Raw genomic sequence first — 17,729 nt, 5'->3', positions numbered from 1 at the left:
AATTGATGTGTTCTTATGGATATCAACAACATGTACTTGATGCTACGACAGAAGGTAATACATTGATTGATCATGTATATAGCACAGGTATCGACACTCTTCATGCTGAAGTTATTCCCTTTTACTACAGTTACCATGAAGCTATTAGAATACAGTTTTGATGAGTGCTATCGTGAGTTTATGCAAAGTAATGTGGTATAGTCTCAAATCAATTAACATTTATTTTCATTTGTCATATTTCCTTTTATAACACAGAATTAGGTGAACAGAACAGTATGATTACAAATGTCAGTAGGAGAGAGTATACAACAATAAAAAAAAGACTCATGTATTACTTTAAGTGAGAGACTTGAATATCCTGACTGTAACTGTATTGCCAAGCATTATCTTTATGGAATTCGTGGATCTGCCTCTGATGAGAAGAAGAAAATCAAGGCAAAGGAGGGAATGAAAATGTTTAAATAACCGTGAACAAAGTAAGAGTTGTATGTGTTTGCAAAATTCTAATTCACATTGATGTGTTGTAATTCATATCAATGAATACTTCATAATAAAACACAGAGTGACAACTATGACTCTCTATGTTTTTAGCACAAGATTCGACTCTGTCATGTATGTGGGTGTATACCACAAGTTTTGAATCCTTTCATACAAATCATTTTAACTAGTGCTCAAAACCCTGTTTCCTCAAAAGTTTGTATTGATTGATTGCTATCATTTATTAGTGTTTGGCAACCATTGTGCAAGCAAAGATCTGGCGAAATAACACATAAGTCTTGGATGATATCCATATGATCAATATCCAGTGGCTTTTCTTTTGCCTGTTGAAGGTTGGACTGGCCTGTGTTTGTGCCTGACCTGTCCATCATTTCATCCAAGTGTTTCAGAGGTAAGTTTTTTCTGTTCTTAAATCCTTTCCTGTTTATCGCACTCAAGCCAAAGGCTCGAGTGAGCTATTGTGATCACTTATCATCTGACATTTGTCGTGCGTTGTCCATCGTGCGTCATGCATAAACTTTTTAAATTTTCATCTTTTTGAAAATTCCATGACTAATTTTTACCAAACATTGTTGAAAACATGCTTTGAACAATAGACAATTTACATGGAGCACCAAGTGTCACATGGCCTAATTTGTAACAAAATGCTGTAAGACATGACATATTCGCGGTGCAAAATTTTTGCGAATTGGGGATGATGGCCTTTTTTTTTTGGTGGCATGAAATTATAGCTAATTGCAAGTGGTGTTCTATTCATATAAAGAAATAAAATTCGTGATTTTAAGATGCATGTGAACATTCCTCTGTTATGGTAGACCATGTGACACTTAGCGCTCCATGCAATTATCCATAGTTTAAAGCACGGTTTCAATTGTACTACCTTCGTGAAATCAGGCCAATGTGTCTGAAATATACACAAGAAAGCTTTTCGAAGTTAAAGGTCCCTATCATTAACAGTTATCACACTGATATATGTATAGTTTTCTGCCAGTACACAGCAAATATCATTTTTATGCTAATATTTCAGCAATGTTGAAATAGGAATTTCCAACATTGGTAACTGTTAGTTTTTCATGTCTTTTTTGCCAGGCCTCGCTGAATAGAGAGAACATGCCAGCTTTGCAGTATTCCTTTGATGTGATACAGGGGCTTAGAGTCTTCTGGTTGAAAGCCCAAATGAATCAGACCACCTGTGGATCACATCTATCTCTACTGTGTAGATGACCATCAACCCTACATCAAACTGTGTGGTATGCAAGACACTCTCACTCAACTTTCCGTCACCATGCCCTAAATGTAGCTGGGAAAGCATCTGCTAGAGTGTGCCTTCTATGCAGACTATGTAACCATGATTGGGGTGCAGATTTTACCACCTCCGCTCCACCGCCCTCGCCTACGCTTCAGCTGAATACTGTGTCTACCTGGGGGCATAGGTGCCATACTAAGAAAGTGGATGCCCAACTCAACTCTGCTCTCCACACCATCACAGGCTGCCTGAAACCAATGCCCATCCACCAGCTCCCTGTGCTAGCAGGCATTCCACCCCATCACCTTAGAAGAGAAGTCGCTACAAAACGGGCAGCACTGAAGGCTGCCACAGAAGAACACCACCTCCTCCACACCAAGATGTTTGCTGTCTTCCCTAAACAGTGTCTTCAAAAGCAGGGAACCTTTTGTTAAGACTGCACAAGCCCTCTCCTCAGAGAATAGGAATCACAGTTGGAAGGTCTGGCTCAAAACCAAAATGGAAAGAACAACAGCCTGCAGGCAGACTCACCAACATGCTGCAACTTACATCCCATCCCCTTTGCTGCAACCTCCCACGAAAGGACTGGTGCCGCCTTAATTGACTCTACACTGGAGTTGGACGCCTCCAAGAATGCCTACACCAGTGGAAACTTTCTGAGACAGACAGATGCAAATGCGGGGAAATACAGACAGCAGATCACTTGTTAGAGGACTGCACTATCCATCGCCTGGCAGGAGGATGGACTGCCCTTCGTAGCCTCACCCCTGCTAACCAGGTCCTGGCTGACGGACGCAGTCTTCACTACATAGGACTCAAGTTTACAGATTAGACAGACCACAAGCTAGAAGAAGAAGAAGATAATACTAAATGAGCAACTTCATAGTGTCTTGAAATGTCCTGCTTCTTCACTCTCTGGTATTTGTGTTTAAGAGCAGTCAACAATATTTGTCATAAATGCAAAAGCAAAAGTTGATAAATCTTATGTGCAGTAGAATTACTTATGCAATATGAAAAACCTGAATGATTACTTATTACATTTTAATGTACCTTTGAACATATGATGCATAGTACTGCAGTTAGGGGAAAATTTTGAAGAATTGTGAGTTTAGTCAAACAAGTGTGGAATAATTCAGTCTATAGGTATAGACTACACGTCTGTGGAGACTTTTATACCCCATACACAAAATATAAGAGGTGATATTATAGGAATCAGTGTGTGGTTGGTCCAGGGATGTGTTGCAAGTCTTGCATCACAACTCCTACAGTTGTGAAGTAATTTAGATGAAACTTATGGTACGTGATAACATTGAGGTCTAACTGTGCAAGACATGTACTTTGCTGCAGAAAGTGTTGCCATGGTAACTACAATTTTCTGAAAACTTCGTGGAGTGAACGACTCCCACGGTAGGGCTATTTATTAGCAATTTATTTCATACTTGGTGTATATAATGATGTGTAGGTGTAGTTATGGAGGACACCCTTTGTATTTGTACCCAAGAAAGCATTACCATTGTGACTTCATATTTTCTTGGAAATCTTGTGGAGTGAATTACTTCCACAATTTTAAGCCATTGAAATGAAATTTGGTGGACATTATGGAATTGAGGTATAGATGTGCAAGATCTGATTTTTGTGTTTGCTTGACAAGTATCTGCCAGAGTAACCATGATTTTATTAAACCTTGTAGACTTGGTATATGTAATGATCTAAGGTGTAGTCATGCAAGACATTCTTTTGTGTTTTTATTCAACAAGGTCTTGCCAGGGTAACTACACATTTTCTTTTAAACTTCGTATAGTGAGTTGCTTTCACAATTTTGACACCGTTGAAGTCAAATTTTGTGTACATTATTTTATTGAAGTATAGATATCAGATCTGGTTTTTGTGTCCAGCAGACAAAGTGTTGCCATGATAAACATAATTTTGTTAAAACCTTATGAATTGTATTACTCCACAGCATTCAAGCTATTAAGGTCAAATTTGGTGCACGTATGTAGGAGCTATAGGAATAGACAAAACTTCCTTGTGTTAGTATGAGATATTAAGTAAGCATTGCCATGGTAACACACATTTTTTCCCCCTATCAGACTGAAACATTTAAGCTATTAAGGCCAGATTGGGTGTGTATGAAAATCTTTAGGTGTGTTTTTTTTTTTTTCATAGGAGTCTGAGGTTCTGGAGTGGGGTGTTAAAGGGATCGTACAGTTATGGTTGAGACCTAATTTCAGGTTTTTAACATCTTTTGGTGAGATAATGAGAAACCTCTTATAAAATGTGAAAGAGCATGTAATTTTATGAGGAATTCAACGTTTATTTGTTGAAAATTGGTTTTGAAATGGCTGAGATATCAAAAACGAGCAATTCTAGTAAAGTGTGGGACCCACACTTTACTACCGAATTGTTCTTGTTTTTGATATCTCAGCATTTCAAAACCAATTTTCACAAATAAACGTTGTATTCCTCATAAAAGTAATGTTCTTTACTATATCATAAGTGTTTCTCTTTATCTCACCAAAGATGTTAAAAACCTGAATTAGGTCTCAACCATAACTGTACTATCCCTTTAAAGATAATATAAAGTTTTGGTACTTTAAAAGTTTCCCTGAGTTTATTTGTCTTAGTTTGTGTTTCAGGTTAAAGTACCTTTCATATAACTAACACTGTGAGACTTACTCGCCCGAAAGTGCTCTGATGTATTACTAGTAGTAATCATGCAATAATGGTTTCGTAAAATATGTGTATACTGATTGTCGCGGTACTGCGTCGAGTCAAACAAACGGGTCTTTCAAATTTCTGAGAGCCCGCTCTGCCCTTGTACAAAACCATTATTGCATGATTACTAAGACATGAGAGCACTTTCGGGCGAGTAATTCTCTCAGTGTTAGTTATATGAAAGGTACTTAAACCTGAAACACAAATTAAGACAAGGAAACGCAGGGAAACTTTTGAGGTACCAAAACCTTATATTATCTTTAATCACCTTCAGTGATAGTTTTACTTAGATACATGTAAAGGGCCATCTCAGATTCGACTGATAACAAACATTGCCATTATGTTCAAGGTGGCTGCTATGTAATTATTTGTAGAATTATATGATAGTGGAAATTAAATCAAATCAAGTACTTGGAATATTTTCTTTTGTGTAATAAATTAATCATTAGTTATTATAGTGCCCACATAATATCTCTTATTTGCTTTTGTTACAGAATGATGACCATTTTGAAAGTGACTGCAATCGCGTATATGACATTTTGTGTTATTGTAAATTAAATCCATTTCAACAGTGGGAATGCTTCTCCTTTATGTTATAAATCATACATCAGTATAATTATTGTCCACATGAATTTTGACCTGTGACAACAATATATACAGTGTTGGCGATACAAGGTGCCTATCATCTTCAAGATGGCTGCCATTGCTAATTGAATTTTTTTGCTGTTACAGATCAAGCAAATTCCGGAAATGAGGATATTTTTTTCGGTATTATAAATCGTAGATTAGTAATTTTGTTTTCCACATATTCAGCTGACATTTGATTTGTAGCAAAAAAGTGACCCTTTTTCAAGGTAGGTGCCATTGCTTATTTAAAGTTCTTTGATATTAAATATCAAATCAATTCTAGGGTGAGAATGTAGACACTTTTTGAATAAGCCATTTTATTCTCCATATAGTTGAAATGGTAAATAATATAATTAAAAATATTTTGAAAAGGCAAATTTCTTAGCTATAATATGCCACTCCATGGACATAATGAAGATTCTAGATGATGTTTTAAACCTTGACATACAGAAAGACATAATTCAATGGATAAGTTTGTGAATCACAGGTGCTTTTCACAGACCACATCAATCAAAACAATCTCCATCTGTTTAGCTATTCACTAGTTAGAGAGATGTCTATGAAAAGAGTGCTAGAGATGTCATCTCTGGTGAATAACTGTTCGCTGTTTGCCTGGCATATATTGCATCCCAGACATTGACATCAACAGAGATCTCATCACCCGATGAGATAGCAGCATTCTTTCCTCCAATTGCCAGGACATGTCAGGTATAGTGCTATATACACAGGATCTAGAGGAGGCTGATACTGGTGTTCTTGTGCACGTATAAGATGCAATGAAATAGGAGTTTAGCAAAGTGTCAATATGCGAAGTAGATACAAATTTTGCACCCTTGCAATGGCATCAGCCAATCACCTGAATATCTGTGAACAGTGGATTGCCTTCAAAGCTGGGAAGGATTCAAGTTCATTGCTTCTCATGAGATTGCAAAAGTTCTTAGTTTAGACTGATGTGTTGTTTACCTGATGTTTCAAGCCTTCACTGGCTGTGACATGGTGTCCTTAGTTTTATTTTTATTAAGTGCTGTGAAAAGTGGCTTGATTAACATGATTTACAGAAGTAGGCCTACTGGTGGCCATATTGGAAAAGATGGTCATGTTGGTCACAGTCAAATTTGAGATGTTTAGTGAACACTAACATTACTGTTAGTATGATTTAGATGATGTACTACAGGAAAACATTTGCATATCTAGAATTTAAGTTAACTTCACATCAACAATTAACTTGCAAATAAGCAAATGTGGCAAATTTTTATTTCAGGTGAAATTTTCGTAGCCCTGTAATACCTTATTAGAAATAACTTAATATTTTCATGTAATGCATAAGCTATGTTTTCTTGTATAGATATTCTCAAATTATAAGATCACAGACACTTTGGCTTGATAATGTTTTCATGAATTGATACTGATACTATAGGGAGTGTGCTAATATCCTGATGCATGGTGACATTTTTGCATGCATGTTGTTAAATTTGTGGTTGTACTGTTCCGATAGAAAGGTTGGACCAGTAAAAAAATAGGTTACTGTGCAGCCCTGTCAGTATAATAATCATTATACATTGATGTTGTGTTTCTATATGATGATGTGCTTCATCATTGATGCAGGTATTGTTCTTTGCAGTGGAGAACATTAAATATAAATCTGCTATATATTTTTTTTTGTAATGTGATGCGCTATGTAGAAGGTTAATAACTACTTTATGCTGAATGAACTTGTGGTATGTACAGTGTAGGCTACTATAAAACGATGGTATGCTTTGGATTATGATATAGATTTTGAGTTTATGATAAAGATTTGAAGTTTTCGTGAGATGATTAAAAACCACAGAAATGGAATGTTGAAGAATATACAATTTAATAGGAACTAAAAGTTTATTTGACCGTTAACCAGTTGTGACATTACTCAGATATTTCATAAACAAAGCAAAACAATGGATCTAAGGGAAGATGATTCACACTTTTAATTAAAACCTATTTATTTTGGGATATCTCAGCCATATGAAAACTGGTTTTCATCCAATAGATTTTTAATTCATGCTATAATTGCATGCTCTTTAATATTTTACATCTGCTAATTATCATGCAAAAAAAGGTTACAACCTGAATCACCACCTCAATCAAAACTATGCCATGCTTTTCAGCTCGTAATCATCATTAATACACTGATGTCATAAACAGAAAACACTCATTGATATTCCATTTACAAACTTGAAATGGTTGACAACAAAAACATGATGTTTCCCTGAAAACAATACTGTTGACATGGATATTTGGTGTGTGACTTATTAATCAAAATTTAGACTGCTATAAAAGGGATTTCGGTACAAGGACTGGTGATGTAGACGTTACTGCCAACAGCCATGTTGTGATCTGAGAAGTATTGCAGAACAAAGAATAATATGTGTAGGATAATGAGTGATGAACTGTTTGTGACATTAGTAGATGCGAAGAAAATAAAATGGTTTGTCGATATGGTAGGATTTTAGTGAACATTCTCATATTGCTAAATTACACATACTATCGTATGTATATACAGGCAAATATTTACTAAGTTTACATGCAATATGCACTGAGATTATAATGTGTATGGTATCTGTATTGTTTTTGTTTTGTTTTGTTTTTTTGTTTTTTGCCTGAGCATGACATACCTTTTTGGATATGGAAATTCTGAGAATGCACACTAACTGTATGCACAGTTCTAAGGAATATTTCATGATCATAAAGGCATACATAAAAGAGCATAATGAGACATGGAACTTTGCTGGTTTTATCAGAGTGAGTTAAATAACAGGAAAGGGTTAGTTTGCTCTAAAAGTTGTCCTCATCTGTAGTTTGATATATTTATGATAGAGGTGCTGTTCGTACTGTGAGCTGAATCAAGCAAAGAAAGGTTTGAATAGCCATAAGAGATACTCACATGTGTATATCATGTTTTATATAACATACGCAGTTCTTATTAAGATTACAATGTCATGTAAAATGAATGAAGGATACCAAGTGGTAGAAATTGACCACCCTCATTGAACTTCAGAGACAGTTAAAGGGATGGTACAGTATTGGTGGAGATGAAAATTGGGCTTTTAAATTTTTGCAAGATACCAAGAAAACACTTATGATATAGTGCAGAGCATACCATTTTAAGAGGAATTCAAAGTTTATTTGATGAAAATCGGGTTTGGAATTACTGAAACATCCAAAAACAAAGTAAAACAAAGTGATCGTAATAAAGTGTGGGTCCCACACTTAAGTCAGTTGGTTCAAGGTGGCCAGAAGTGAGTTAAATTGATGTGTACTTAGTATACTATGTGAATGTCATAAGTATTCAGAATGTATTGTTATCATATGTATACGCCTTGGCTGTATGCAGTTTGTACAGATGTGCATGTTAAGAGGAATAAATTCTGTGTAACCAGTGACCTAAAACCAATGACTGCTTTTGCCTCATTTTTGTTTCAGCAAGTACAACACCTAACCATCTTCACATGATGTGTGTGTGTGTGTGTGTGTGTGTGTGTGTTCCATGTACTATCCACAGCTAGACATGATTTTAATTAAGACCAAATTAAAAAAGTGAACTTGCTTAGAATGAAATATACTGGGAGAAAAAAAAATCTATGAATGAAGTTGTTACTATAGTGTCAAAGGGTTCACTGATTGAAAGTCCCTTAGACATGAATGTGAGAAGTCATTATCACGTGGCCTGTTATGACATAGGAAAATATCTTTATCAGCATTACATTTTAGGAATGGAAAGAGACAGGTATAAATGGAAAGGACAGGGCGAGAGAGAGAGAGAGAGAGATAGGGAGAAAAGGTGAGAGACAATGAAATACAAACTTTTTTTTTTAATAATTGATGTTTCATAACCATGATTTTTTTTTTTCTAGTCTACTTATTTTACATTTCATTACAACACACATAATTAGACGAGGAAGATTCCATGTAGGCCTACACAGTCAATAGGTTCATGGCGTCCGATCAAGTAGTTGTTATTTTATGAAATAATGTACGTGATGTGAACTAAACATGTGCAAAATGTGGGCGTGATAAGGGCTGTTTTTCGTGAGTTATTGCAAAGAAAGTTGCAGAAAGAAAGAAATATCTCAATACATCGAAGATCAGCTTTTAGATAATTTCAACGACTGTGCTTTGTGGTCTATAATTGACAAGTGCGAGAGAAAGCTAAAACAGAATGAAGTATATTTGACCTTTGACCTCACTTTGCACACCCAAGATGGCGTCTAAGCAAAAAGTGATTATTTTATGAAATGATTCTTGTAACATGGTCTTCGCGTGTGCAAAATATGAGAAAGATAGGACATGTATTCACCAAGATACAGGATGAAACATTTATGACCTTTGACCCTAATTTACATACCCAAGATGGTGTCCGATCAAGTAGTTGTTATTTTATGAAATAATGTACTTGACATGTACTAAACATGTGCAAAATATGGGATTGATAGCCATTGTTGTTGTTCATCTATTGCACAGAAAGTAGTAGAAAGACAGAAAAATAAAGAAAAAATTATGTTATTTTATAGAAATTTGAAGGAGAAGCATAAAAAAATCAGAAAAAGATAAAGTAAGGAAAGGGAGATTAAGATTAACTAAAGAAAAAGAAGAAAAAAAGTGTTTAAAAAATTAAAAAAAAAAATATTGGCAGGGGTGAGGCTCGAACCAGGGACCTTAGGATTACGAGTCGGATGCGCTACGCAATGACCTATTTCATTCTCCATAGGCCCTGTGTATTAAGCAAAATGACGCTGCATCGAAGCCTCGTGCCATTTTCAACCAAGTTTTTCGACGTGATGCCGACGTCGTATGAAAAAATGAAGGGCACACTTACGATAGCCCAAAGTCTCAGCTACAACATACTAAAATCTGGGAGAAATTCACCGAAGCATAAGTGAGCTAGTGCTCGAAAAAGAGAGTCATGTCAATTTTCACTGCCAGAAAAACTGCTCTCCCATAGAGATAACACGTAAACTGGTCAAATTTGACAATATTACTTTCAATCCAATTTTACGAAGTGATGCCGTCATCCAATCAAAATGTTGTAAGAATATGAATGAAAGATCATTCAATAAGCTACAACATACTGAAATCTGGGTGTAAATTGGCAAAGGATAAGTGAGATACGCTCGAGTGAACTTGAAATTTGATGATGTTATTTTGAAAATTTACTTTTTTTACTTTATTAAGAAATTTGATATCTTTTAATCATTTTGCCAGCATTGCCAACCCATGAAATAACATGTCCAACTCATCAGCTTTCAGAATATGTAAAGAAAATGGGGGGTTACCGTCCATCCTGACGAGTAAAATCGGATTTAAAATTGGCGTTTTTTTGGCATCGTTGCACTGTATATCGCCATTGACGCGCGCGCGGAATTTCAACTTTGACGGGCCCGTATGACGTCATATTGAGTCGGATTGACTTGAAACTTGGTAGAAATATTCCTTGACATTTCCGACATCCGATTCTTGTGAAAAAATTGAAAATTTCTATTTCATATTAGCTGTGCGTGCAAATATGTGCGCGCGCGTACGCGTCCGTCCATTTTTTTCAATTTTTCAAAAAATGCTTCAAATGGTCTGAAACGTGTGCAAAAAAAATTTGAGCTCGATTCGAGCATACAAATATTTCAACGCGCGCGTACGCGCGCTTTTTGAAATAAAAATGAATTTTGAAAATATGAGTAAAATCCGCTTGACTTGAAATATATGTGACGTAAATTTCATTGAAATATTCCATTTCATTAATGAGATATGCATGAAAATGTGTTTTCATATAATGACGTCATAGTGACGTCACGGTCGACTGATCACTATGATTTTACTTGCGCTGTCGTCTTTGCGACATGATACATATATGGTATAAGTTTGACATTGGTAGGCAATGCACTTTCTGAGCTAACCTCTGCACAACTTTTGTCCAGAAATAAAGAAAGAAAGAAAGAACTAGAGATTGTAATTTGTCATCACTGACAAATTAAGGTGATCCGATCTTTTTTTTTTAATCAATGATTCGAGTCCTGATACTGCAAAGTCTCAGCTACAACATATTAAAATCTGAGAGAAATTCACCGAAGCATAAGTAAGATAGTGCTCGATAAAGAGAGTCCTGTCAATTTTCACATCTAAAAAAATTCCCTCCCATAGAGATAACACGTCATAGCGAAGATAGAAAAAGAAGTACATGTGACCTTTGACCCCACTTTGCACAGACAAGATGGCATCTGAGCAAAAAGTGGTTATTTTGTGAAATGATCCCTGTAACATGGTCTCTACGTGTGCAAAATATGGGAAAGATAGGACATGGATTCACCAAGATACAGGATGAAACATCTATGACCTTTGACCCTAATTTACATACCCAAGATGGCGTCTGATGAAGTAGTTGTTATTTTATGAAATAATTTTCGTGACATGAACTAAACATGTGCAAAATATGAAGGTGATAGGGGCTGTTTTTCTTGAGTTATTGCAAAGAAAGTTGCAAAAAGAAAGAAATATTTCAATACATCGAAGATAAACTTCAATTTCAACCAAGTTTTTTTCACGTGATCCCGACAACGTATGAAAAAACGAAGGGCACACTAACGATAGCCCTACATCTCAGCTACAACATATTAAAATCTTAGAGAAATTCACCGAAGCATACGTGAGCTAGTGCTCGATAAAGATAGTCATGTCAATTTTCATTTCCATAAAAATTGCACTCCCATAGAGATTACACGTAAACTGGTCAAATTTGACAAGGTTACCTTCAATCCATTTTTTCGAGGTAATGTCGTCATCAAATCAAAATTGTTTTATCATATTAATGAAAGAGTATTTCATAAGCTACAACATATTGAAATTTGGGTGAAAATTGGCAAAGGATTAGTGAGATACGCTCGAGTAAACTTGAAATTTGATGACGTCATTTTGAAAATTTACTTTTTTTACTTTATTAAGAAATTTGAAATCTTTTAATCATTTTATCAGCATAGCCAGCCCATGAAATGACATGTACAACTCATCAGCTTTCAGAATATGTAAAGAAAATGGCGGGTCACCGTCCATTCTGACGAGTACAATCCGATTTAAAATTGGCGGTTTTTTGGCATAGTTGCACTGTGTATCCCTATTGACGCGCGCGCGGAATTTCAACTTTGACGGGCCCGCATGACGTCATATTGAGTTGGATTGATTTGAAACTTGGTAGAAATATTCCTTGACATTTCAGATATCCGATCTGAGTGAAAAAACGGGAAATTTCTATTGCATATTAGCTGTGCGTGCGTATATGCGCGCACGCGTACGTCCGATTTTTTCAATTTTTTTAAAAAATTCTCCAAATGGTCTAAAACGTGTCCAAAAAAATTTTGAGCTCGATTGGAGCATACAAATATTTGAACGCGCGCGTACGCGCACGTTCGAAGAGTACAGATGAATTTTGAGAACATGAGTAGAATCAACTTGATTCGAACTATATGTGAGGTAAATTTCATAGAAAAATTCCATTCCATTAATGAGATATGAATGAGAATGTGTTTTCATATAATGACGTCATAGTGACGTCACTTTCGACTGATCACTATGATTTTATTAGATCTGTCGTCTTTGGGACATGATACATATATGGTATAATTTTGACATTGATAGGATGAGGACTTTCTGAGCTAACCTCTACACAACATTTGAGGAGAAAGAACTTTTTTGTGACAACGGGAAGTTTAACACTAGAGATTGTAATTTGTCATCACTGACAAATTAAGGTGATCCGATTTTTTTTTATCAATGATTCGAGTCCTGATCGCAATAGGCATGACCATACAAGTTTCATCTGTGTTTAGAGACATTGGCCGTGTGATGTTTGCATTCTCATTTAGAAAAGGGAGTCATATCTGCCATCTTTGGTACCAAATTCTGTATACACTGAATAACGAAGATACAGCAATGAATACATATGACCTTTGACCCACCTTTGCACTCCCAAGATTGCATCTGATGAAATAGTGGTTATTTTGTGAAATGATTCTCGCGACATCGTCTATACGTGTGGAAAATATGGGAAAGATAGGACAGGTATTCACTAAGATACAAGATGAAACATTTATGACATTTGACCCTAATTTACATACCCAAGATGTTGTCTGATCTAGTAGTTGTTATTTTATGAAATAATGTACGAGACATGAACTAAACATGTGCAAAATATGGGGGTGATAGGGCGTGTTTTTCTTGAGTTATTGCAAAGAGAGTTGCAGAAAGAAAGAAATATCTCAATACATCGAAGATAAGCTTTAATTTCAACCAAGTTTTTTAACATGATTCCGACATTGTATGAAGAAAGGAAGGCACACATTCGATAGCGCACAGTCTCAGCTACAACATATTAAAATCGAGGAGAAATTCACCGAAGGGTAAGTGAGCTAGTGCTCGATAAAGACAATCATGTCAATTTTCACATTAAAGAAAATTCCCTCCCATAGAGATAACACGTCATAACGAAGATACAAAAAGAAGTACATATGACCTTTGACCTCAATTTGCAACAACAAGATGGCATCTGAGTAAAAAGTGGTTATTTTGTGAAATGATCCTTGTAACATGGTCTTTGCGTGTGCAAAATATGGGAAAGATAGGACATGTATTTACTAAGATACAGGGTAAAACACTTATGACCTTTGACCCTACTTTACATACCCAAGATGGTGTCCGATCAAGTAGTTGTTATTTTATGAAATAATGTACGTGACATGAACTAAACATGTGCAAAATATAGAAGTGATAGAGGCCGTTTTTCTTGAGTTATTGCAAAGAAAGTTGCAGAAAGAAAGAAATATCTCAATACATCGAAGATAAGCCTGAATTTCAACCCAATTTTTTGACGTGATTCCGACATCGTATGAAAAAACAAAGGGCACACTTACGGTAGGGTAAAGTCTCAGCTACAACATATTAAAATCTGGGAGAAATTTACCGAAGCTTAAGTGAGCTAGTGCTCGATAAAGATAGTCATGTCAATTTTCATTTCCAGAAAAACTGCACTCCCATAGAGATAACACGTAAACTGGTCAAATTTGACAAGATTACTTTTAATCCATTTTTACGAGGTGATACCGTTATCCAATCAAAATATTGTAATTTTATGTTTGAAAGAACATTAAATAAGCTACATCATACTGAAATCTGGGTGAAAATTGACAAAGGACTAGTGAGATACGCTCGAATGAACTTGAAATTTGATGACGTCATTTTGAAAATTTACTTTTTTTACTTTATTAAGAAATTTGATATCTTTTAATCATTTTGTCAGCATTGCCACCCCATGAAATGACATGTACAACTCATCAGCCTTCAAAATATGTACAGAAAATGGAGGGTCACCGTCCATCCTGACGAGTAAAATCGGATTTAAAATTGACAGTTTTTTGGCATAGTTGTACTGTATATCGCCATTGACGCGCGCGCGGAATTTCAACTTTGACGGGCCCGTATGACCTCATATTGAGTCGGATTGACTTGAAACTTGGTAGAAATATTCCTTGACATTTCAGGCAGCCGATAAATGTGAAAAAACGGGAAATTTCTATTGCATATGAGCTGTGCGTGCGTATATGAGCGCGCGCGTACGCGTCCGTCCAATTTTTTCAATTTTTCAAAAAATGCTCCAAATGGTCTGAAACGTGTGCAAAAAAAATTTGAGCTCGATTTGAGCATACAAATATTTCAACGCGCGCGTACGCGCACGTTTTAAAATATAGATGAATTTTGAGAATGTGAGTAGAATGCGCTTGACTTGAACTATATGTGACGTAAATTTGATTGAAAAATTCCTTTCCATTAATGAGATATGAATGAAAATGTGTTTTCATATAATGACGTCATAGTGACGTCACGGTCGACTGATCACAATGATTTTACAAGATTTTTCGTCTTTGGGTCACCATACATATATGCTATAAGTTTGACATTGATAGGCAATGTACTTTCTGAGCTAACCTCTGCACAACTTTTGGGGAGAAATAAAGAAAAACTAGAGATTGTAATTTGTCATCACTGACAAATTAAGGTGATCCGATTTTTTTTTATCAATGATTCGAGTCCTGATCGCAATAGGCATGACCATACAAGTTTCATCTGTGTTTAGAGACATTGGCCGTGTGATGTTTGCATTCTCATTTAGAAAAGGGAGTCATATCTGCCATCTTTGGTACCAAATTCTGTATACACTGAATAACGAAGATACAGCAATGAATACATATGACCTTTGACCCACCTTTGCACTCCCAAGATTGCATCTGATGAAATAGTGGTTATTTTGTGAAATGATTCTCGCGACATCGTCTATACGTGTGAAAAATATGGGAAAGATAGGACAGGTATTCACTAAGATACAAGATGAAACATTTATGACCTTTGACCCTAATTTACATACCCAAGATGTTGTCCGATCTAGTAGTTGTTATTTTATGAAATAATGTACGAGACATGAACTAAACATGTGCAAAATATGGGGGTGATAGGGCGTTTTTTTCTTGAGTTATTGCAAAGAAAGTTGCAGAAAGAAAGAAATATCTCAATACATAGAAGATAAGCTTTAATTTCAACCAATTTTTTATCGTAATTCCGACATCGTATGAAAAAACGTCGGAATTGAAACGATAGCGCAAAGTCTCAGCTACAATATATTAAAATCTGGGAGAAATTCACCGAAGGGTAAGTGAGCTAGTGCTCGATAAAGACAATCATGTCAATTTTCACATTAAAGAAAATTCCCTCCCATAGAGATAACACGTCATAACGAAGATACAAAAAGAAGTACATATGACCTTTGACCTCAATTTGCACAGACAAGATGGCATCTGAGTAAAAAGTGATTATTTTGTGAAATGATCCTTGTAACATGGTCTTTGCGTGTGCAAAATATGGGAAGATAAGACATGTATTCACTAAGATACAGGGTGAAACACCTATGACCTTTGACCCTAATTTACATACCCAAGATGGTGTCCGATCAAGTAGCTGTTATTTTATGAAATAATTCACGTGACATGAACTAAACATGTGCAAAATATAGAAGTGATAGAGGCCGTTTTTCTTGAGTTATTGCAAAGAAAGTTGCAGAAAGAAAGAAATATCTCAATACATCGAAGATAAGCCTGAATTTCAACCTAATTTTTTGACGTGATTTTGACATCGTATGAAAAAACAAAGGGGACACTTACGGTAGCGTAAAGTCTCAGCTACAACATATTAAAATCTGGGAGAAATTTACCGAAGCTTAAGTGAGCTAGTGCTCGATAAAGATAGTCATGTCAATTTTCATTTCCAGAAAAACTGCACTCCCATAGAGATAACACGTAAACTAGTCAAATTTGACAAGATTACTTTTAATCCATTTTTACGAGGTGATACCGTTATCCAATCAGAACACTGTAATTTTATGTTTGAAAGAACATTAAATAAGCTACATCATACTGAAATCTGGGTGAAAATTGACAAAGGACTAGTGAGATACGCTCGAATGAACTTGAAATTTGATGACGTCATTTTGAAAATTTACTTTTTTTACTTTATTAAGAAATTTGATATCTTTTAATCATTTTGTCAGCGTTGCCAACCCATGAAATGACATGAACAACTCATCAGTTTTCAAAATATGTATAGAAAATGGGGGGTCACCGTCCATCCTGACGAGTAAAATCGGATTTAAAATTGTCAGTTTTTTGGCATAGTTGTACTGCATATCGCCATTGACGCGCGCGCGGAATTTCAACTTTGACGGGCCCGTATGACGTCATATTGAGTCGGATTGACTTGAAACTTGGTAGAAATATTCCTTGACATTTCAGGCAGCCGATACGTGTGAAAAAACGGGAAATTTCTATTGCATATAAGCTGTGCGTGCGTATATGCGCGCGCGCGTACGCGTCCGTCCGATTTTTTCAATTTTTCAAAAAATGCTCCAAATGGTCTGAAACGTGTGCAAAAAAAATTTGAGCTCGATTTGAGCATACAAATATTTCAACGCGCGCGTACGCGCACGTACCAAGAGAAAATGTGAATTTTGAGAATATGAGTAGAATGCGCATAACTTGAAATATATGTGACGTAAATTTCATTGAAAAAATTCATTCCATTAATGAGATATGACTGAAAATGTGTTTTCATATAATGACGTCATAGTGACGTCACGGTCAACTGATCACTTTGATTTTAGTTCGATTGCCGTCTTTGGGACACGATACATACATGGTATAAGTTTGAAATTGATAGGCAGAGTACTTTCTGAGCTAACCTCTGCACAACTTTTGGGGAGAAATAAAGAAAGAAGAAGAAGACTAGAGATTGTAATTTGTCATTACTGACAAATTAAGGTGATCCGATTTTTTTTTAATCAATGATTCGAGTCCTGATCACAATAGGCATGACTATACAGGTTTCATCTGTGTTTAGAGACATTGGCCGTGTGATGTTTGGATTCTCACTTAGAAAAGGGAGTCAGACCTGCCATCTTTGGTACCGAATTCCGTATACACTAACGGAAATACAGAATGAAGTATATTTGACCTTTGACCTCACTTTGCACACCCAAGATGGCGTCTGAGCAAAAAGTGATTATTCTATAAAATGATTCTTGTAACAT

The 17,729-nt window shown here is 35.8% G+C and overlaps 1 protein-coding gene across 1 annotated transcript in view; it reads left to right on the top strand.

Annotated features, from left to right (window-relative positions):
* Positions 1–571: 571 nt before the first annotated feature.
* LOC139728628 (trehalase-like) overlaps positions 572–17,729 on the top strand; it is a 78,210-nt gene continuing 61,052 nt past the window's right edge. The window contains exons 1-4 of the mRNA XM_071639567.1: positions 572–612; positions 831–889; positions 1,862–2,126; positions 2,328–2,449. Of these exons, the coding sequence (XP_071495668.1) occupies positions 572–612; positions 831–889; positions 1,862–2,126; positions 2,328–2,449 (487 nt within the window). The remainder of the gene's footprint in view (positions 613–830; positions 890–1,861; positions 2,127–2,327; positions 2,450–17,729) is intronic.

Source organism: Diadema antillarum, unplaced genomic scaffold, assembly GCF_040938485.1.
Source record: "Diadema antillarum isolate AM-2024a unplaced genomic scaffold, OU_Dant_1.0 seq00000188_RagTag, whole genome shotgun sequence".
NCBI lineage: Eukaryota > Metazoa > Echinodermata > Echinoidea > Diadematoida > Diadematidae > Diadema > Diadema antillarum.
This window is presented reverse-complemented; position numbering and strand designations above follow the sequence as displayed.